Source organism: Ctenopharyngodon idella, chromosome 23, assembly GCF_019924925.1.
Source record: "Ctenopharyngodon idella isolate HZGC_01 chromosome 23, HZGC01, whole genome shotgun sequence".
In the NCBI taxonomy this organism is placed as follows: domain Eukaryota; kingdom Metazoa; phylum Chordata; class Actinopteri; order Cypriniformes; family Xenocyprididae; genus Ctenopharyngodon; species Ctenopharyngodon idella.
In genome coordinates, this window is record NC_067242.1 from 8,874,647 (window position 1) to 8,892,227 (window position 17,581).

General features: G+C 36.4%; 2 protein-coding genes across 2 annotated transcripts; both read left to right on the forward strand.

The window, feature by feature from the left end:
- The first annotated feature begins 526 nt into the window (after window positions 1-526).
- On the forward strand, window positions 527-8,801 carry mcm4 (minichromosome maintenance complex component 4). The gene is made up of 17 exons (XM_051881516.1): window positions 527-630; window positions 1,420-1,477; window positions 1,569-1,718; window positions 1,816-1,979; window positions 2,809-2,913; window positions 3,026-3,121; window positions 3,208-3,303; window positions 4,209-4,347; window positions 4,440-4,660; window positions 4,959-5,079; window positions 5,437-5,696; window positions 5,830-6,195; window positions 6,275-6,402; window positions 7,007-7,214; window positions 7,308-7,536; window positions 8,348-8,481; window positions 8,568-8,801. Exons 2-17 carry the CDS (start codon window positions 1,432-1,434, stop codon window positions 8,658-8,660), a joined length of 2,556 nt encoding a protein of 851 aa, XP_051737476.1. The 5' UTR covers window positions 527-630; window positions 1,420-1,431; the 3' UTR covers window positions 8,661-8,801.
- Window positions 8,802-9,542: 741 nt separating this feature from the next.
- On the forward strand, window positions 9,543-16,696 carry ube2v2 (ubiquitin-conjugating enzyme E2 variant 2). Its single transcript, XM_051881518.1, has 4 exons — window positions 9,543-9,656; window positions 11,607-11,755; window positions 12,872-12,997; window positions 14,916-16,696. The coding sequence occupies exons 1-4, from the start codon at window positions 9,590-9,592 to the stop codon at window positions 15,060-15,062; spliced, it is 489 nt and encodes a 162-aa protein (XP_051737478.1). The 5' UTR covers window positions 9,543-9,589; the 3' UTR covers window positions 15,063-16,696.
- The last annotated feature ends 885 nt before the right edge of the window (window positions 16,697-17,581 follow it).

Below are 17,581 nucleotides of genomic sequence, written 5' to 3' on the forward strand. Positions count from 1 at the left end.
ATAAATAAATAAATATATGCGTGTGTGTGTGTGTGTGATTTGTTGTTAATATTGCGTGCGTTTAATTAAAACAAAATAATCTGTAAGCAATATAAATTAAATGTTTTGTTTTCCTACCCTTTTCTCTTATTAATAAAAATCGCCATTAATGTGTCCAGAAAGTCATTCATCATTTTCTAAGGGATGTACTGTTGTTTTTCTACATTAAAACGTCACATACTACATTGGTCCATTGTGGCACTTCATCTTGTCAACCACTTGGACATCTAGTGGATGTCAGAGGAATTACCTCTATTTATTCTGCGTTGATGTTCTTTCCCGCGAAAATGTCGGACTATACCAAACAGTTGATGGGATTCGATTATGTCACTCATCCTATAATCGTCAGTCTGCAATTAAGAACGTTTGAAAAAGAGTTTATTGTCATTTTAAAACTATATAATAGCAATTTTTTGTATAATCTAAGAAATAACGATTTTTAGATGATTTTTTTTGTCCATGTATCGCACGTCTCCCCCTCTCGACTGATAGTGAGGAGCGTATTCTTGGTTGGTCAAAATTTCCCCGCGAAATTTACGTCACAGGCAGTTTCGCGCCACCATTCACTTCGGAAGGGAAACAGAGCGGACGGTAAGTGTTGTTTCTGTATAAACTTACCGTTTTAAACGACAGCAAACGTAATCGCGATGATCTAAAAAGATCTTAAACAACTGGAAGTTAACATAGTGCGTTATAGTTTAAAATAATGGTTGTTTTGTGTTCTAGTTAAAAGACTCAGTTGTGTCATTGTTATGGGTGATGCAGCATGCTGCTGCTCTCGTTCACTGTTCCAGTGTAACTTTAGCGTCAAAGTTACTATACATCCTTCATACCTTCTTAATAAAACCCACACACGTTCCTTTCCCAAATGTGTTTGCATATTTAATCTTAGTTATGTTCCTTTGTGTTGATTTACACGTAGTTTAAATGTTAAGTTTGTGTACATTTTATTCCCTTTGAATCTCATGCAAGCTTTAAAATTATTTTCAGAGTCAAAATGAGTTAATATTTTGTTTCTGTTCATTTTTGTGTGTGTGTGTGAGATATTGACATTTTTCTTAAAGGTTTTAGAGTGATGTGATAATGAACTAATTGATTTCTTTCTGGGTAAAATCATAGGCCTGCTGTCATAGTATAAAATAATATTTATAGTTTGTAATAACCTTAAGTCATGTCATTAACATATATGATAAATAACATTATATATAATATTTGCTAAAGTAGTTTGTGTATGAAAAAACTTGCAACTATTAGAATTTACTTTATTTGAAATTAAGTTTAAATCTAGTTGTTTATATAATGCAATATTTGTTAATAATTTAAATATCCTTTTAATGAATTTTGGTTCCAGTTCACTAATTTTGAGATTTAACCTTTCAGTTTTGAGTCAAGATGTCTTCACCATCATCTCAGAGCCGTAAGAGAGACCCTCCGACCCGTGAGTTACATTAACGTGGTATTTAATTATTAGTATTTTCTCATCAGGTTTGTCCTTGACAGTTGCATGTAAATGGTTTCTGTGTTTGCAGCTGCGAGCGAGGACCCCCTCTCCCCGCCGTCACAGCGGTCCAGAGCACATGACACGTCCACAGAGCTTCAGCCCATGCCCACGTCTCCAGCCATGGACACAGCCGCGCACGACACGTCGCTGTTCTCCAGCCCTATGGCTCCGCGCTCTGGTACGGCTCAAATGCAACATGTTATTTGCGTTGAGTTAATTGCTTATGTATCTGAATTGGGTGAAGGTTTGTAAACATCAGGATTTGTTTCATCCAGTCTTGCAGAGTGAGATCGACGCCAGTTCTCCACTGATGTACGGCACTCCCAGCTCCAGGGTGGAAGGAACGCCCCGCAGCGGCATACGCGGGACCCCGGCACGTCAGCGGGCTGACCTGGGATCTGTGCGGAAAGCTCCGCAGGTCGACATGCACTCGGAGCCGGTGAGTGAGAGTCCGCCATTTCAATTTAAAAAGTATTTATTTTTAGAGTTTAATCTTTTCATTTTTGACTCCTTGGGTGAGTTTTTAATAAATGTAAATTTGAAACCCATAACCTCGTAGATATTTATGGTCTATTAAAATATTTTACTGTGTTATGAGTATGGACTTATTTTGGTGGTTTGTTCATGAGCTTCAATCAGGCATGTGATCAAAGACAAAAACCTTTTTTTTCTCCATTCAATATGACTAAAATAAAAAAAAAATACAAAAATAAAAATATTATTCAAAATAATTTTATTTAAATTCTAAAAAAAAAAAAAAAAAAAGCAAAGTAAATAAATAAAAATATATATAATATTATTGCAATAATACTATTGTACTGAGTCATTTCAAGGTTTGGAAAATGTGGAAATTTATATCTGGGTTATTACTGTTAACTAAAACTATCAAACTTTTTTTTTTGTTCATTAGAAAAAAGGCTAAAATAAAATATAGATGAAACTAAAATGAGAAATGTTGCCATGGAATTTGAAGCACTAAAATTGTTAACTGGAGATAAGAAATTAAACCAAAATTAAAAAAAAAAAAATTAATATAAAAAAAAAACATAATAAAAATGACAAAAGTGCATAACAAAATTACTAAAAAAAAATTAAATTCAAATGAAAATAAAAACTGAAAATATAAAAATAAAAGCTCATTTAAAATATGAGTTATAGTAGTGTGAGTATATATAATACTAAAATAACACTAATCTGTATTAATACAGAAAAATCACATCCTTGATCAATATGTATAATTTTGTGTGTGTGTATCTGATCATTTTCAGCCGTCTGGAGACGCAGCAGCGCCCGGCAGCGAACAGGGGGCGGGACAGAGACTGGTGATCTGGGGGACTGATGTCAATGTGGGAACCTGCAAGGAGAAGTTTCAGGTGTGGCTGAAGTCTGTAACTACACGTATCAACAGCTGACTGACAAAAGAAAAGCTTGTTTTGTCCATGGCTAAATTACTTTTGGTTGAGAATTTGTTTGTTTTTCTTCCAGCGTTTTCTTCAGCATTTCACAGACCCCAACTCCAGAGAGGATGAGAATGCTGGTCTGGATCTGAATGAGCCTCTCTATATGCAGAAACTGGATGAGGTGAGAAGTAGTTCATGTTTGGTCATGTGAAATCCATAATATCCAGTTCTTGTGTAATAATATTGAAGAATTGTTTGTGTTCTCAGATCAGTGTTGTTGGAGAGCCGGTGTTGAACGTGAACTGCAGTCATATTCAGACTTTTGACACTGATCTCTACCGCCAGCTGATCTGTTATCCACAGGTAAGACCAACCGCAGCTTCAGGTGAAATCTGAAAGTAAATCAACCCAATATATAAAAATCAACACTACCGTTCAAAAGATTCGGGTCAGTAAGGGCGTTTTCACAACTGGCTTATTTGGAGCGTTTTCTGTCTTAGTTCGGTTAATTTAGGCATATATGAACAAGGCAATCGCACTCAGATCCACACCAAAACAATTGGTCCGAGATCGCCTGAACAAGGTGGTCTCGGCCCATTTGAAAACAAACTATGGAGCAGTTCGCTTGTGGTGAGAAAGCAATCCAACCCATTGTACCAACGAACCTGGTTTTTGGTCCATTTAGAAATGTAACCGAATTGAAAACAAACAAATTGCAACAATTTAAATCCCTGTTTCAGAAAATGCCATAAGGTTTTTTGTTTGTTTGTTTTAAAGAAATAATACTACTACTCAGCAAGAATTCATTAAATTGATCAAAAGTGACCATAAAGATTTTTATAATGTCACAAAAGATTTCTATTTTAAATATATACTGTTCTTTTGAACTTTCTATTCATCAAAGAATCCTGAAAAATATGGTTTCCACAAAAATATGAAGCAGCAAAACTGTTTTCAACTTTGTTAATAATAAGAAATGTTTCTTGAGCAGCAAATCATATTAGAATTTCTGAAAGATCATGTGACACTGAAGACTGGAGTAATGATGCTGAAAATTCAGCTTTCATCACAGAAATAAATTACATTTTAAAATATATTTTTAAAAAAAAACTGTTTTTCACAATATTAGTTTTTACTGCATTTTTAAACAAATAAGTAGTCTTTTGTGAGCAGAAGAGGCTTCTTTAAGAACATAAACCTCTAGTTCATTATATCGTCGCTTTGACTAATGACCAGATACTGAAAGTCTGTCACTCTTGTCCTTACAGGAAGTCATCCCCACTTTCGATATGGCCGTCAATGAGCTCTTCTTTGATCGTTTCCCTGACTCTGTGTTGGAGCATCAGATTCAAGTGCGTCCCTACAGCGCCCTGAAAACCAGAAACATGCGCGCGCTCAACCCTGAAGGTAAGAAACCCTGCAAGTAACGGTTGCACGATGTTCATTGATAAATGAGTCCACCGGTCACATCATCATCATCATCTCTTGTTTACTTTCAGATATTGACCAGCTCATCACTATCAGTGGGATGGTGATCCGCACCTCTCAGCTGATCCCTGAGATGCAGGAAGCGTTTTTCCGCTGTCAGGTGTGTGCGTTTAACACACGTGTGGAGGTGGACCGCGGTCGCATCGCTGAACCTGCCGTCTGCCGCAACTGCAACACCACCCACAGCATGGCGCTGATGCACAACCGCTCTGCCTTTTCCGACAAACAAATGGTGAGGAGTTGTTTTTGTTTTTTCATACTAGTGGTCTGCACAGGCATTACATTACAAATGAGACCATGTGACTCAACCTGACCAGTACTGACAGTAATACCTGTGGTGAGGATGGAGATATCCATGAATCCTGTCCTTTTTTTCAGATATCAACTTAACTAAATAGTGTTGAGTTTTGGGTTTTTGTTTTTTTGCATTATATCATATCAATCAATTTGTTTACTAGTTGATCAAAACAACAATTGAGACAAATTGTGAAGGCAAACATTAATGGGGACTTTTGTTTTTTATCTGATAGATCAAACTACAGGAATCTCCAGAGGACATGCCAGCGGGTCAGACGCCCCACACCACAGTTGTCTATGCTCACAATGACCTAGTGGACAAAGTGCAACCTGGAGACAGAATAAACATCACTGGTATGACCTATTGTCATTTAAGCTTCATGTGATCTTATATAACAGAAGTGTTGATCAAAATGCGTACAGGATGGCAGGTCTGCAAAAATAGAGTTTTTGGTACTTTTTTTAACTACATTTTTAGTAAATTTCTCGCTATAGATTGTAACTAAATTAACACTATATAACAGCGAATCGTATTTGATCTTTCCTCTTTCTTTACTTTATAAACAGTGCCTATATATCTGTAGCTTCCTCAAGGTTATGGAACAGAAATAGTAAATTAAAAGCTAAACTTTCAGAACCATTAAATGTTTTAAATTTTTTGTACTGGTATTTTGTGAAAAGACTAACAATCATAACTGTTATTCTCCTCAGGCATTTACAGAGCCGCCCCCATGCGTCTGAATCCACGACAGAGCCAGGTGAAGTCTGTGTACAAGACCCACATTGACGCCATTCACTTCCGCAAGACGGATGAGAAGCGTCTTCATGGACTGGACGAGGACGGTGAGCAGAAACTCTTCACCAAAGAGCGAGTCGCCACACTTAAAGAACTAGCTGCAAAACCGGATGTCTACGAACGCCTGTCCTCCGCCCTGGCGCCCAGCATCTATGAACATGAGGACATCAAGAAAGTGAGTTTTAATTGTTACTGGTTAAGTTTGCTTTGTCTATTTTTACTTACAACAGATATAATTCAAATGTTTCTCAGGATGTGAATTGATAATGGCCTTTTTTTTTTTTTTTTTTTTTTTTTTTTTTTCTCAGGGCATCCTGTTGCAGTTATTTGGCGGGACCCGTAAGGACTTCACTCAGACGGGCCGCGGGAACTTCCGTGCAGAGATCAACATCCTGCTTTGCGGAGATCCGGGTACCAGTAAATCCCAGCTGCTCCAGTACGTGTATAACCTCGTTCCTCGCGGGCAGTACACGTCCGGGAAAGGATCCAGCGCCGTCGGCCTCACAGCCTATGTGATGAAGGACCCAGAAACACGGCAGCTGGTTCTGCAGACAGGAGCGCTCGTGCTCAGTGACAACGGCATCTGCTGCATCGATGAGTTTGATAAGATGAGCGACAGCACGCGATCTGTGCTGCATGAGGTCATGGAGCAGCAAACACTCTCTATTGCCAAGGTGAGGGCGATTTGTGAACAACTCATGATTAAGTGAATGATTTTGTTAGGACAGATAATTAAGTTTTTGTGTGTCTTAGGCTGGGATCATTTGCCAACTTAATGCTCGGACTTCCGTCCTCGCCGCAGCCAATCCGGTGGAGTCTCAGTGGAACCCCAAAAAGACGACTATAGAAAACATCCAGCTGCCCCACACACTTCTGTCCAGGTAAAAACTAAACATGACAATATTTAAAAATTAAATTTAGATTTTTTGTTGATTATAATCATAAAGTTCCCCTGTAGTCAATAATTTTATCCCTTAAGTCATCTCTTAAAATGTAACTCTACACGCTTGCTTCATTTAATATACACGGATCTATTAATATGCTAATTAATTGCACAAGCTCAGATCTACTCTGTCAACTTACTGAGGTAAACACTGCACAATGGTATCGCTTTTTACAACGTCGGACACATAACTAATTAATATGATTTGCCTTTTGCTTGACTACGTTATCAAACATGATGGGTTACAAGGTAGTTTGTGACGTCACAAACACGAGTGATTTCAAACTGTGTTTTTGAAACTGTCTTTAGATTTTAAAGAGAAAATACTCAGCAATGGTGTTGACTAAAGAATTTGCCCATGGTTTGTCTTAAAGCATATTAAAAACTCCACATAGACATAAAAAAAAAAAAAAAAAACATTAACTTAATTTTCACCAGAGGGAGAATTTAAATCATCCGAAATTAAAATACTGCTTTATTATCTTTTTTTTTTTTTTTGTCACCTCATCTAAGTGTTTCTCGGAAAAATCTCCTGTTCTTAGGTTTGATTTGATCTTCCTAATGCTGGACCCTCAGGACGAGGCGTATGACAGACGTCTGGCGCATCACCTCGTGGCTCTGTATTATCAGAGTGAAGAGCAGGTTGAAGAGGAGTATCTGGACATGGCCGTGCTGAAAGACTACATCGCATTTGCTCGTACATCTGTGCATCCCAGACTCAACGAGGAAGCTAGTCAGGCCCTTATTGAGGTATATAAACACAATATAGATCAAGGCACCTGTAGTAGTATAGTATTATATGTAATATTTAATGTTTGCAATATCAAATTTTGACCCTTGCAGGCCTATGTAGACATGCGTAAGATCGGCAGCGGTAGAGGTATGGTGTCCGCGTACCCCCGTCAGCTGGAGTCTCTGATCAGACTGGCTGAAGCACATGCTAAAGTACGTTTCTCAAACAAAGTTGAAACCATCGACGTGGAGGAAGCCAAGAGACTACACAGAGAGGCCCTGAAACAGTCTGCCACTGACCCCAGGACAGGATTCGTGGATATCTCCATCCTCACCACAGGTATGATTTAGACAACTGTCAGTACAGTTTTGAGGTTAAACGTTTAAATATTAAGGGGGCATATGAATAAAAATAAAAAAACAATGTACAATATCAGTTATAAATCAGTTATAATAAACACAGCAACATTCTGTAGTCAATTTTGATTTCATGGCGACTTTAATGTAGAAAATGATCTCATAATCATTGCTGTTCCTCAATTTCATTTGACCAATTATCCCTTAACTAGTACCTGTGAATATTGTATGCAAATTACAGAGTCTGATGGTTTTGATTGGTTGTTTCTGTACAGGTATGCATGCTTGTGCAGACAACCAGTATGATTCAATAGGAAAAAAATATTAATATTATAATTAAAATATTAATAATAAATTGATAATGTAATTATATAAATAAAATATTGTTACTTAAACATTTTATTTTTTTTATTTTTAAATCTTTCATGATCAGTGCTCTCCCTCAATTTCATTTGACCAATTATCCCTTAACTAGTACCTGTTGATATTGTATGCAAATTATAGAGAGTCTTGATAGTTTTGATTGGTGGTTTCTGTACAGGCATAAACTCTTTAAATCAATGGGGGGGGTTTATGAATATTAATATAATTTAAATTAACAAAATAGTAGTAATACATTGATAATATTATTATATAAATTAAGTAACTAATAATATTTTATCTTTCATTTTTTAATTTTTCATAATCATTGCTCTTACTCCATTTCATTTCACCAATTATCCCTTAACTAGTACCTGTGAATGTCATGCAAATTACAGAGAGTCTGATGGTTTTGATTGGTTGTTTCTGTACAGGCATGAGTGCTACAGCACGCAAGCGTAAGGAGGAAGTGGCTCAGGCACTGAAGAAACTCATCCAATCAAAGGGCAAAACACCAGCTATGAAGTACCAACAGTTGTTTGATGATCTTCGTGGCCAGTCAGAAGCGGTATGCTTATTATTTTAATAATACTAATAATGTTTAAAATACTCCATCTATAAATCTTTACTTAAAATGTTTTCCTCCAATTTCAGGCCATTACGAAGGACATGTTTGATGAGGCCCTCAGAGCACTTGCTGATGAAGATTATCTGACCGTCACAGGAAAGACTGTTCGGCTTCTGTGAATGCTTACTATGCCTGACTGCTGCTTCCTCTTTTGTTACTTGCTTTATCCTTTTTTGTTTTTCTATAGAGCAATTATTGTTAATAGTGATATGTATGGAGCCTTCCTGGTTGCAATAAATGAGTTTTGTTGTTAAAGAAAAGATTTTGTAAATTGTGTGGTTTATAGCTGCTGTTTACATAAATATGCAAAGCATCAAATCACTGACCTGAATCAATCCCATTCAGTTTCCTCTGGTGTTGGGAAAGTTAAAACCTCACAGAATGGAGGTGAAACAAGGTGCAGAAACAGGACAAAACCTAAACAGCTTGCAGTGCATAGTGAGACAAATAGACATTATGAAAACACTTTAGTCAACAAAAGTCTCAGGAAGGCAAGCATTGAATAGTTTTGGTGTTAATTATAACTGGATTATTTACACAATGGTAATCAAATTAACAGGATGCCCAAAAGGATGGGGGGAAAAAAACAACTAAAGTTAGCCACTGAGGGCATCAATTTGGTTAATTTAATGAAATTAATGTGTACTTTTATGATTTTAGACTGAGATAAACCAACAAATTGCCACAAAACCAAATCCATTGCTAATGCTTCCTGATGCCTGTGCTGTTTTCCTACTAAAGGGTTTCTTACTGAAGGATAATGTGATAAAAGACCTGGATTTGGTTGGTTAAAAGTATATTAGAGAAGACTAACTGGATGAAAAGTGAAATGAGGAAAAAGAAAAATATATATACTTTAAAAATTAAAACATGACAACATGCTAAAGATGCTATAATGAAATGATTTAAACTTAATTCAAATGGCCTTAAACGTTTTATTGTGATGTAATGCTCTAGTCTAGTGTTATGAATTATATATTTAAAAAAAATCTTTGCAGTGGAGCCACACCCCTCCCTCTCTTCCTACAGCACTGCGCGCATTAGTCACATGATCCACGACGTCACGGTTTCGTACGCTTTTGGATTCGGGCAGAAGAAGATGGCGGCCTCCTCAGGTTAGTCTCACAATCTCTTCAGTCCTCGCGGTCTTCCGCAGCCGTATTTTCACAACTATAGCGCAGAGCACGTACCTCACAATCTCATTTACATTATCTTAGAAGTTTAGCGTGCTCAAATGTCTTTATTTACTTCACTTAACAGTTCAGTGTGCAGTTTGAACTGTGTGTGTGTGTGTTAGCATCGAGCTAACGGCCCACAAACAGACCTGTAGTTTAAAAATAACTGCAAGTTTATTTTATATTAACAGCTAATAAATAATATAGGCGCACATCGAAAATAATTATGCTCTTATATGGTACCGAGGCACTGATAAAATGTTGTATGTTGCAGTTGGGCGGGTGTATCGGTGCAAAAAATGTGAGGCGAGGCGGAGCATTGACGCGCGTGCTGCTGCTGGTTCCGTCCAGTGCCGTGATAAAACGGGCCTTTAACTGATGTTTACGTGTTGATTTTTACCTGAGCAAATTAATACAGCCTTACAGAGTCATTTAAACCTTTTAAAGACAAATGGAGAAGTGCGTTATGATTGTGTTTTATATATATATATACATATACATACATACATATATATATATATATATATATTTTTTTTTATTTTTTTTTTAATTTGAGAAATTCATTATTTTTATTGTATGTAGATGCAAATTATAGCAGTGTTAGATTTCATAACTCATAATAAGATCAAATGACAGTTTATATGTATGTAAAGAACAGCACATCTTAAACATGTATCTCAAACACTTATTTTAAGACATGCTAAAACTTAGATCTTTAGAGATTACATTTCCACAAGCTACTTTGCACAGAGTTGCACTTCTTGACAGAATCAGATATATGTAAATGAAATTTAAAATGTGTATGTTTACATATTTTAGGCTCAGATGCATCAACTGATCTTTTATCAAAAATATATTGAGTTATTTAGTTTTGCGCCTGTTGTCTTGGCCTTCAGATTTTGAGGAAGTGAGAAACCGTGATAGAGCGGCATGTGTCATTTCCTGAATCATTCACAGATGAGTGATTAGTCTTTCCTTTGGACATTCACCTGAACTTGCAAATCTTGTCCCTCCACTTTGTCAACAATAGAGTATCTATATGAAAACACTAGATTGCTACTAGGTGTTGAAATGCACAGTTTGCTAACATTTCATATTTGAAACAGCACAGATTTTGTGTCATGCACTTAAATGTGCTTACATTATTATATTTTGTCTCTGGTTGAACAGACTGTTCTGTTCTTTTGTTTTTGAAGGTTGAAGATGACAATGAGATCCCTCATACAGTCATTATAAATTAATGTTTTGTTCGAAAAAGGATTTAAACTAATTGTTTCCTAGCCATTGCATCAAATACACATCAAATGTACCTCAAATAAGAGTTTTTGCACATCCACATAAATAGAAAGCAGATGTTGGTTTCATATTAAATGAAATATGCACCTGTCTAAAATGTCTCGCTGTCCTTCCCAGTTCAATTCTTTTTACAATTTTAAAATTTTAGAGAATTTTATAACCAAGATATAGAATCATGGAAATAAATAAAAGCTAAAATCTTTCTACAGTGAATATACATTTTTCTAGTTATTAAGCTCAGCTCTTAAATATTTGATATTTAACAATGGCAATTCATCAATCAAATGGTTTTGAAACCCTGAATAATTAACTAATTCATTATATAATCAAGTTTTATCCTTTTCGCAGTTCACTTATGTAGTCTTGCGGTGTGACAAATGGATCTTTCAGAGTATAAATATTCAATGTAGTCTCTCGATTAATAAGAGCTATTAAAAACTGTATGTGTAATTATTATACAAGAGTTGTAAAAAAAAATTATACTTCATCTAAAATATTTTAAACATGTCAAATGTGAACTACCCAGCTGCAAACAGAGGTTTACCGACTAGTCCGAGAGGCACTTGTTCATGAATTGTCTTTGTGTTCTTGCAGGAGTTAAAGTCCCTCGCAATTTTCGTTTGTTGGAAGAGCTTGAGGAAGGACAGAAAGGTGTCGGTGATGGGACAGTGAGCTGGGGTCTGGAGGATGATGAGGATATGACTCTAACACGGTGGACGGGCATGATCATCGGACCTGCACGAGTATGTTTGCTGTTTAACCACACTTGATGTAGCCGTTAAATGACAATACTGATCTGACTTCTTCAAGTGTTGTGTTAAGAAATCAGGCACTTTTTATGTTGCATTTCAGCTATTTTATAGCATGACTGGAACCGTGGGCACCAGTAAACAGCATGCCTTCATACTATCCAGCTTGACACATGACAGCCGGTGGTGTAGATTAAAGATAAAGATTCATGCTATGAAAGCAGTACTGCTGCAGAAACCTACTTCAGTGGTTTATATATTTGCAACATTATTTATTGGGCTGGAGAATGACCCACCCAGAGGTGTTCTGGCTATGTGGTATACTGAGATTTAGTTTCATTTGCTTAATGGTTGAATTGAAACCTGCCATGAAACCTGTCTAGGTCATATTTCACCCCGAAATTATATTTTGCATAAAGATAATAAATCCTATTTTAGAATGAGATTACTTTCAGGACAATTAAGCACTTTCATTATAAATTTAATGCATGCTGATTTTGATAAAACTATTTTTTTTTTTCACACTGCAGTAATGAGAATTATAGGTGCAAAACATGCTGAATTGTTATGACAATAATGTCACTGTGCAAATAATCTTAATGGCCCTAAAATTGGCTTCATTTTTCACCTAATTAATGTAATTAAATGTAATTACAGTGTTGATTTTGGGGTGGAATTTGACCTACACATTTCTTCATCTGATTCTCCATAATAATAGTGCTATTGTACAGACAATGTAAGGTAATTGTATCTTTTAGTTTGCAGTTGTTTGTTTTTTCAGGGAGCTTTTAGCCTGGTAGTTTCTTTTGCATTCAAACTGTTCAGCTAGCATGAAAAGACAAGGTCATTTTAAGTGGATAAAATTGGTAAATTCCTTTCAGTTTGAAGCTAAAAGTTAAGCAAGATGTGTTGCCGTCTGTAGTCCATCATCATGTGCTGTTATCGTATAGAATACTGAAAAACAGATTACGTCAGCATGTGAAGTGTGATGTTTTTTTCGAGTTGTGTAGGTCTGTTCTCTTTGATGAGTTGATGTGCTTGTTATCCTCTCACTTTCATGTTCCACTTGGCATTTCAGCTTTAACCTTTGACTTTTTCCTCCTTTCTCAGACTAATTATGAAAACAGGATATACAGCCTGAAAGTGGAGTGTGGACCTAAATATCCCGAAGTACCACCGACTGTTAGATTTGTAACAAAAATTAGCATGAATGGAATAAATAATTCCAATGGGATGGTAAGTTGAAACATTTTTTAACAAACTATTTTGAGTGTTATTTTAACAGCTTATTGTCTGTTATGTTTTAGATCATTTTGCTGCAAACTAGAGAAATGTGATGTTGCAGTTACTTTCATACTGATGCAGAAAAGAGGCACTCGAGTCACATCAGTACTGCAGAGGAGGGACGTTTTTCAGTCTGCCTGCCTAAGCAGAAACAATAATGAATCTCAAACATGTCTAATGAGATTCTGCTACATACAGAATAGAAAAGGAGCTGCAGAAAATTAAACGGTTTATTACACCACAGAGGACTGTTATATTTTTGAATCCTTTAATGATTGGTCAAAATATGTGGTAGTCTGCTGGATATAGAATCAAGATCTTTGTGCTGTTTGCCTTTTGGAAGTATATTGGTTTAAGATTAACTAAATCCCAGACCAAAATTCAGTCATTTTGCAAGATAATTTATTGAAACAAATTGGGGGGAACCTCTAGGCAAATAAAAAATATGGCCACAAGTAAAAATAAAACAGAAGTAAAACAAACGCATACAGCTAAATATAAAAGGATGCCTGCTTTCAACTAAAACGAGAAGGAAGCATTTGTAAAATGACTTCTCTAAAATCATTTCAAACGGAAGATTGATTGTCACCCTTTGCACAAAGTTTCTTGTTTTCTGTTGTTAGATCAAGGGGACGTCACATCCAGTGACGCATCTTACGCCAAGCTACATAATCATCTGGCACATCGGGAGATTTAGGCCTGTTTGAGCATTTTTTTTATCGGGCAGTTTGATTAGTGTCGCCCCACTAGACATGAAGCAGTCATACTGATACTACAGGACTTTTTTGTTACACATTTTCGCTTTGATCCCGAAAGTGGAAAAGTGTTACACACGGTTTCCGATGCAGTTTCGAAAAGTATGGAATTTGATTTGGGTAATTTCCAGGTCTGGTTAAGTATGGAAAAGGAAAAAAAAATTGTTTCCAGACTATTAGCTCTATTCAGGTTTCTAAAATAAATTTATCATAAAAGCATCAATTTATCAAAAAATCTAAATGTTTTCAAGGCAAAAGTTTAAGAGTCATTTAGTGATTGTCAAACAAGGCGCGTATTTTCATTACGCAAAACTGTCTTTTTTCTAATTGAGATTTATGTTAAATATGGTCTTTTTTTGTTTGTTTTTGTTTTTTGGGGGGGGAATTTGAGTCTGGAAAAGTATCCCTGGTTACAGGAAGAGTTTTTTTTTTCCCGTGTCAATACAATGACTTCAAACTTTGCTTTTCTAGTTTAAACCGTTACTGCTTTATTTTTCCTTTTTAGCTAGCTGGCACATTTTGCTTACAAGAAAATCTCAGCTAAAACCATTGACAAGTTTGAAGTCTAACTGTATCGTCAGCATCTGTGGCATAATTTGATTAGCACAGAAAATAATTTTGTCCCATCCTTCAGTTTTTTTATGCAAATATGACACTTACAGTAACCCTACCAAAAGTTAACCAGGCTCATCTGAAAACAGAAATGTGAAACTGGTATTTTTTTAGTTCAAGTGGGACTGTTTTTTTTCTAGCCAAATGAACTTTTGATTATGTGTTACGAATATAATAATGAGTTTCCTACCAACAAGTATAATGTTTAAATCTTGTGGCTTTTAAAACTGTGTATTTTAATGTTTACCGTCCAACTCTGTGTATTTCTATTGTGGGTTACTATAACCACAATTCTTTCTTTTTTATAATTGAGGAACGAATTAAAATTATGCCACAGATGCTGCTGACAGGGTTTTAAACCCAAAACATTTCTTTAATAAATCATGTATATTCTTCAGTTAATGTTGTGACATGATTAGTGCAGTGCAGATTCATTTAATGACATGTTAAGTTGTATCTTAAATCACGTCTCCTTCCTTTCTTTCTGTCTGTTTTTGTTACAGGTGGATGCACGTAGCATACCAATTCTAGCAAAATGGCAAAACTCATATAGCATTAAAGTCGTTCTTCAAGAGCTAAGGCGTCTTATGATGTCCAAAGAGAATATGAAGCTTCCTCAACCACCGGAAGGACAGACGTACAGCAATTAATTGTAAATGATTGTTATGACCCTCTGTCTTAAACCTTACTCTCTTAGAAATGTCTTGTAAATCATCAGAAAAAGAAAAAACACAAATATTGCTCACTCCACGCTCAAACAGTCTCCGCTGCAGGAGCGCAATTGGACATTTCTAATAGTTTAGCTTGAGAAACAAAGAAAGGAAAATGCCTATATTGTGTGGCACCATGTTCAATTCTGTTTTAAAATTAAGAGTGCACAAATCTCTCTCTTCCAGTTACATTTACATCGACCACAAGCTTTATGTTGATGAACTGAATCCTGTCAGCATAGACGCAGAACGAAGGCATGCTAGGTGAGGTTTATACAGATCTGTGCATTTTAAGTTAAAGTAACGGGACACCAAAACTAAAAAATTAGGATGCATATACAATGGCATGCTTATTAAAAAAAAAATGAGGAAAAAAGAAAAGAAGTTAAAAAATAAATTGTAAGTTAACGTTTAAAGAACTTTTTTTTGTGTGTATCTGAACCCCTCACTGACAATAACGTTAAGGTTCCTAAAAGTGTGCCTGTAGTCTACTAGTAGTATCGCAGAGGGGTGGGAGCGGTTCTGAACTTTCTCTTCTGTTTAGTTTTTATTTTTAATGTCTGTATTTGACACAATCGCAGTTTGTTTCAGCGTGTTGTAAAAGGATGCTCTGTTCTGTTCTGAAATCAAACCGTGCGCAAGGATCTGTCGGGTGCATTAAAATGTGACTCTCCAACCCGCTGTCAGACTCTGTTTGTATATGAGTCCATCACACGCCGCAGAAATACGCTGAGATGTTACTGTACGAATAAAGCAGCAAACCCTTGCCATTCAGGGACGGGATACGGAGAGTGTCGGACTCGCTGTTTTGCATCACGGCCTTATTTTTAGTGATAGATTAATTTTCTACATCAGACCTAGCAGTAAACGCTCACATTGATCTCATATCACTGCAAGGTAACTAAACATAAGTGTGTGTTGTGATACATGAAATTTGAATCACTCATCACAAGTTTATCTGATGCGTTTGCACACACTTCGTAAGGTGACGTACTGTGAAAATCATTTACAAGGTAGGGTGTTTTCATTAGGAATCACTGATTGTGTCAATGGTAAGGATTTGCTGTATACTTTCCCTTGCTTAACCACAGTGCTTTACGACTCCACTTGTAACTGCAACGGCATGCTGTCATGTAGCTTTCATTACAACACGAACTAGTACTTCAGCAATTATAACATTAGAAACACTGTTATAATCCTTAGGTACTCTAACAAAGTTAATCATTGAATTAAATTGTAATTCCAGTGAATGGTGGGGGTTTGTTGTGCTGTTCTTCATTTATGCTTAGGTTGGCTATGACCTTTTTATTGAAGTCTTCATTAGCGAAAACTAATAGGCAGTTATTGTGCAAATTAATATATGTAGTGGCAGTTTTCTTACGGTCTCGACATTTTCAGAGCCACAAATAGATCACCCTGTAATGCATCTAAGAAACATTTTTTTTTCTCCTCCCTGTTCATTTTTTTCTTTTCTTTTTTTTCTTCTTTTTTTTAAAAGACGTATAATCAAATTAAGTTGAATATGTGACACCGGGGCTATGTTCAGAATAATAAAACAAACATTGTGGAACACACTCGGTTCTTTCTCTGGTCATTTTTTGCAGGGTGTCTTGTTGAAGTATTTATGGAATTAATATTAAAAACATGGGTTAATTGTTTTATCAACTACACCACATTTAACTTGTTATTCACTCAGGTTTCAAAAGGGGGTTTTCACAGCGATGCTAATGAAGAACTGTTCTGGGTTCCCCAAAAAACCTTTCAGTGAACAGTTCTTTAAAGAACTAATTTTTTTAGTGTGTAGAACATTTAAAATATCTAAAGAACCTTTTGTGGAATGGAAAGGTTCCATGGATGTTAAAGGTTCTTCATGGAACTGTCAATGCCAATAAAGAACTTTGGGGCAGTACCCTCAAAAGTATTCTTTATCAATCCTTACTAGTATATACACCGATCAGGCATAACATTATGACCACCTTCCTAATATTGTGTTGGTCCCCCTTTTGCTGCCAAAACAGCCCTGACCCGTCGAGGCATGAACTCCACTAGAGCCCTGAAGGTGTGCTGTGGTATCTGACACCAAGATGTTAGCAGCAGATCCTTTAAGTTGTGAGGTGGAGCCTCCATGGATCGGACTTGTTTGTTCAGCACATCCCACAGATGCTCGATTGGATAGAGATCTGGGGAATTTGGAGACCCAGTCAACTCTTCAAACTCGTTCTGCTCCTCAAACCATTCCTGAACCATTTTTGCTTTGTGGCAGCACTCATTATCCTGCTGAAAGAGGCCACAGCCACTAGGGAATACCGTTTCCATGAAAGGGTGTACATGGGCACATATGGGCACCCTGACTGGTCTGCGGCTATGCAGCCCCATACGCAACAAACTGCGATGCACTGCATTTTGACACCTTTCTGTCAGAACCAGCATTAACTTCTTGAGCAATTTGAGCTACAGTA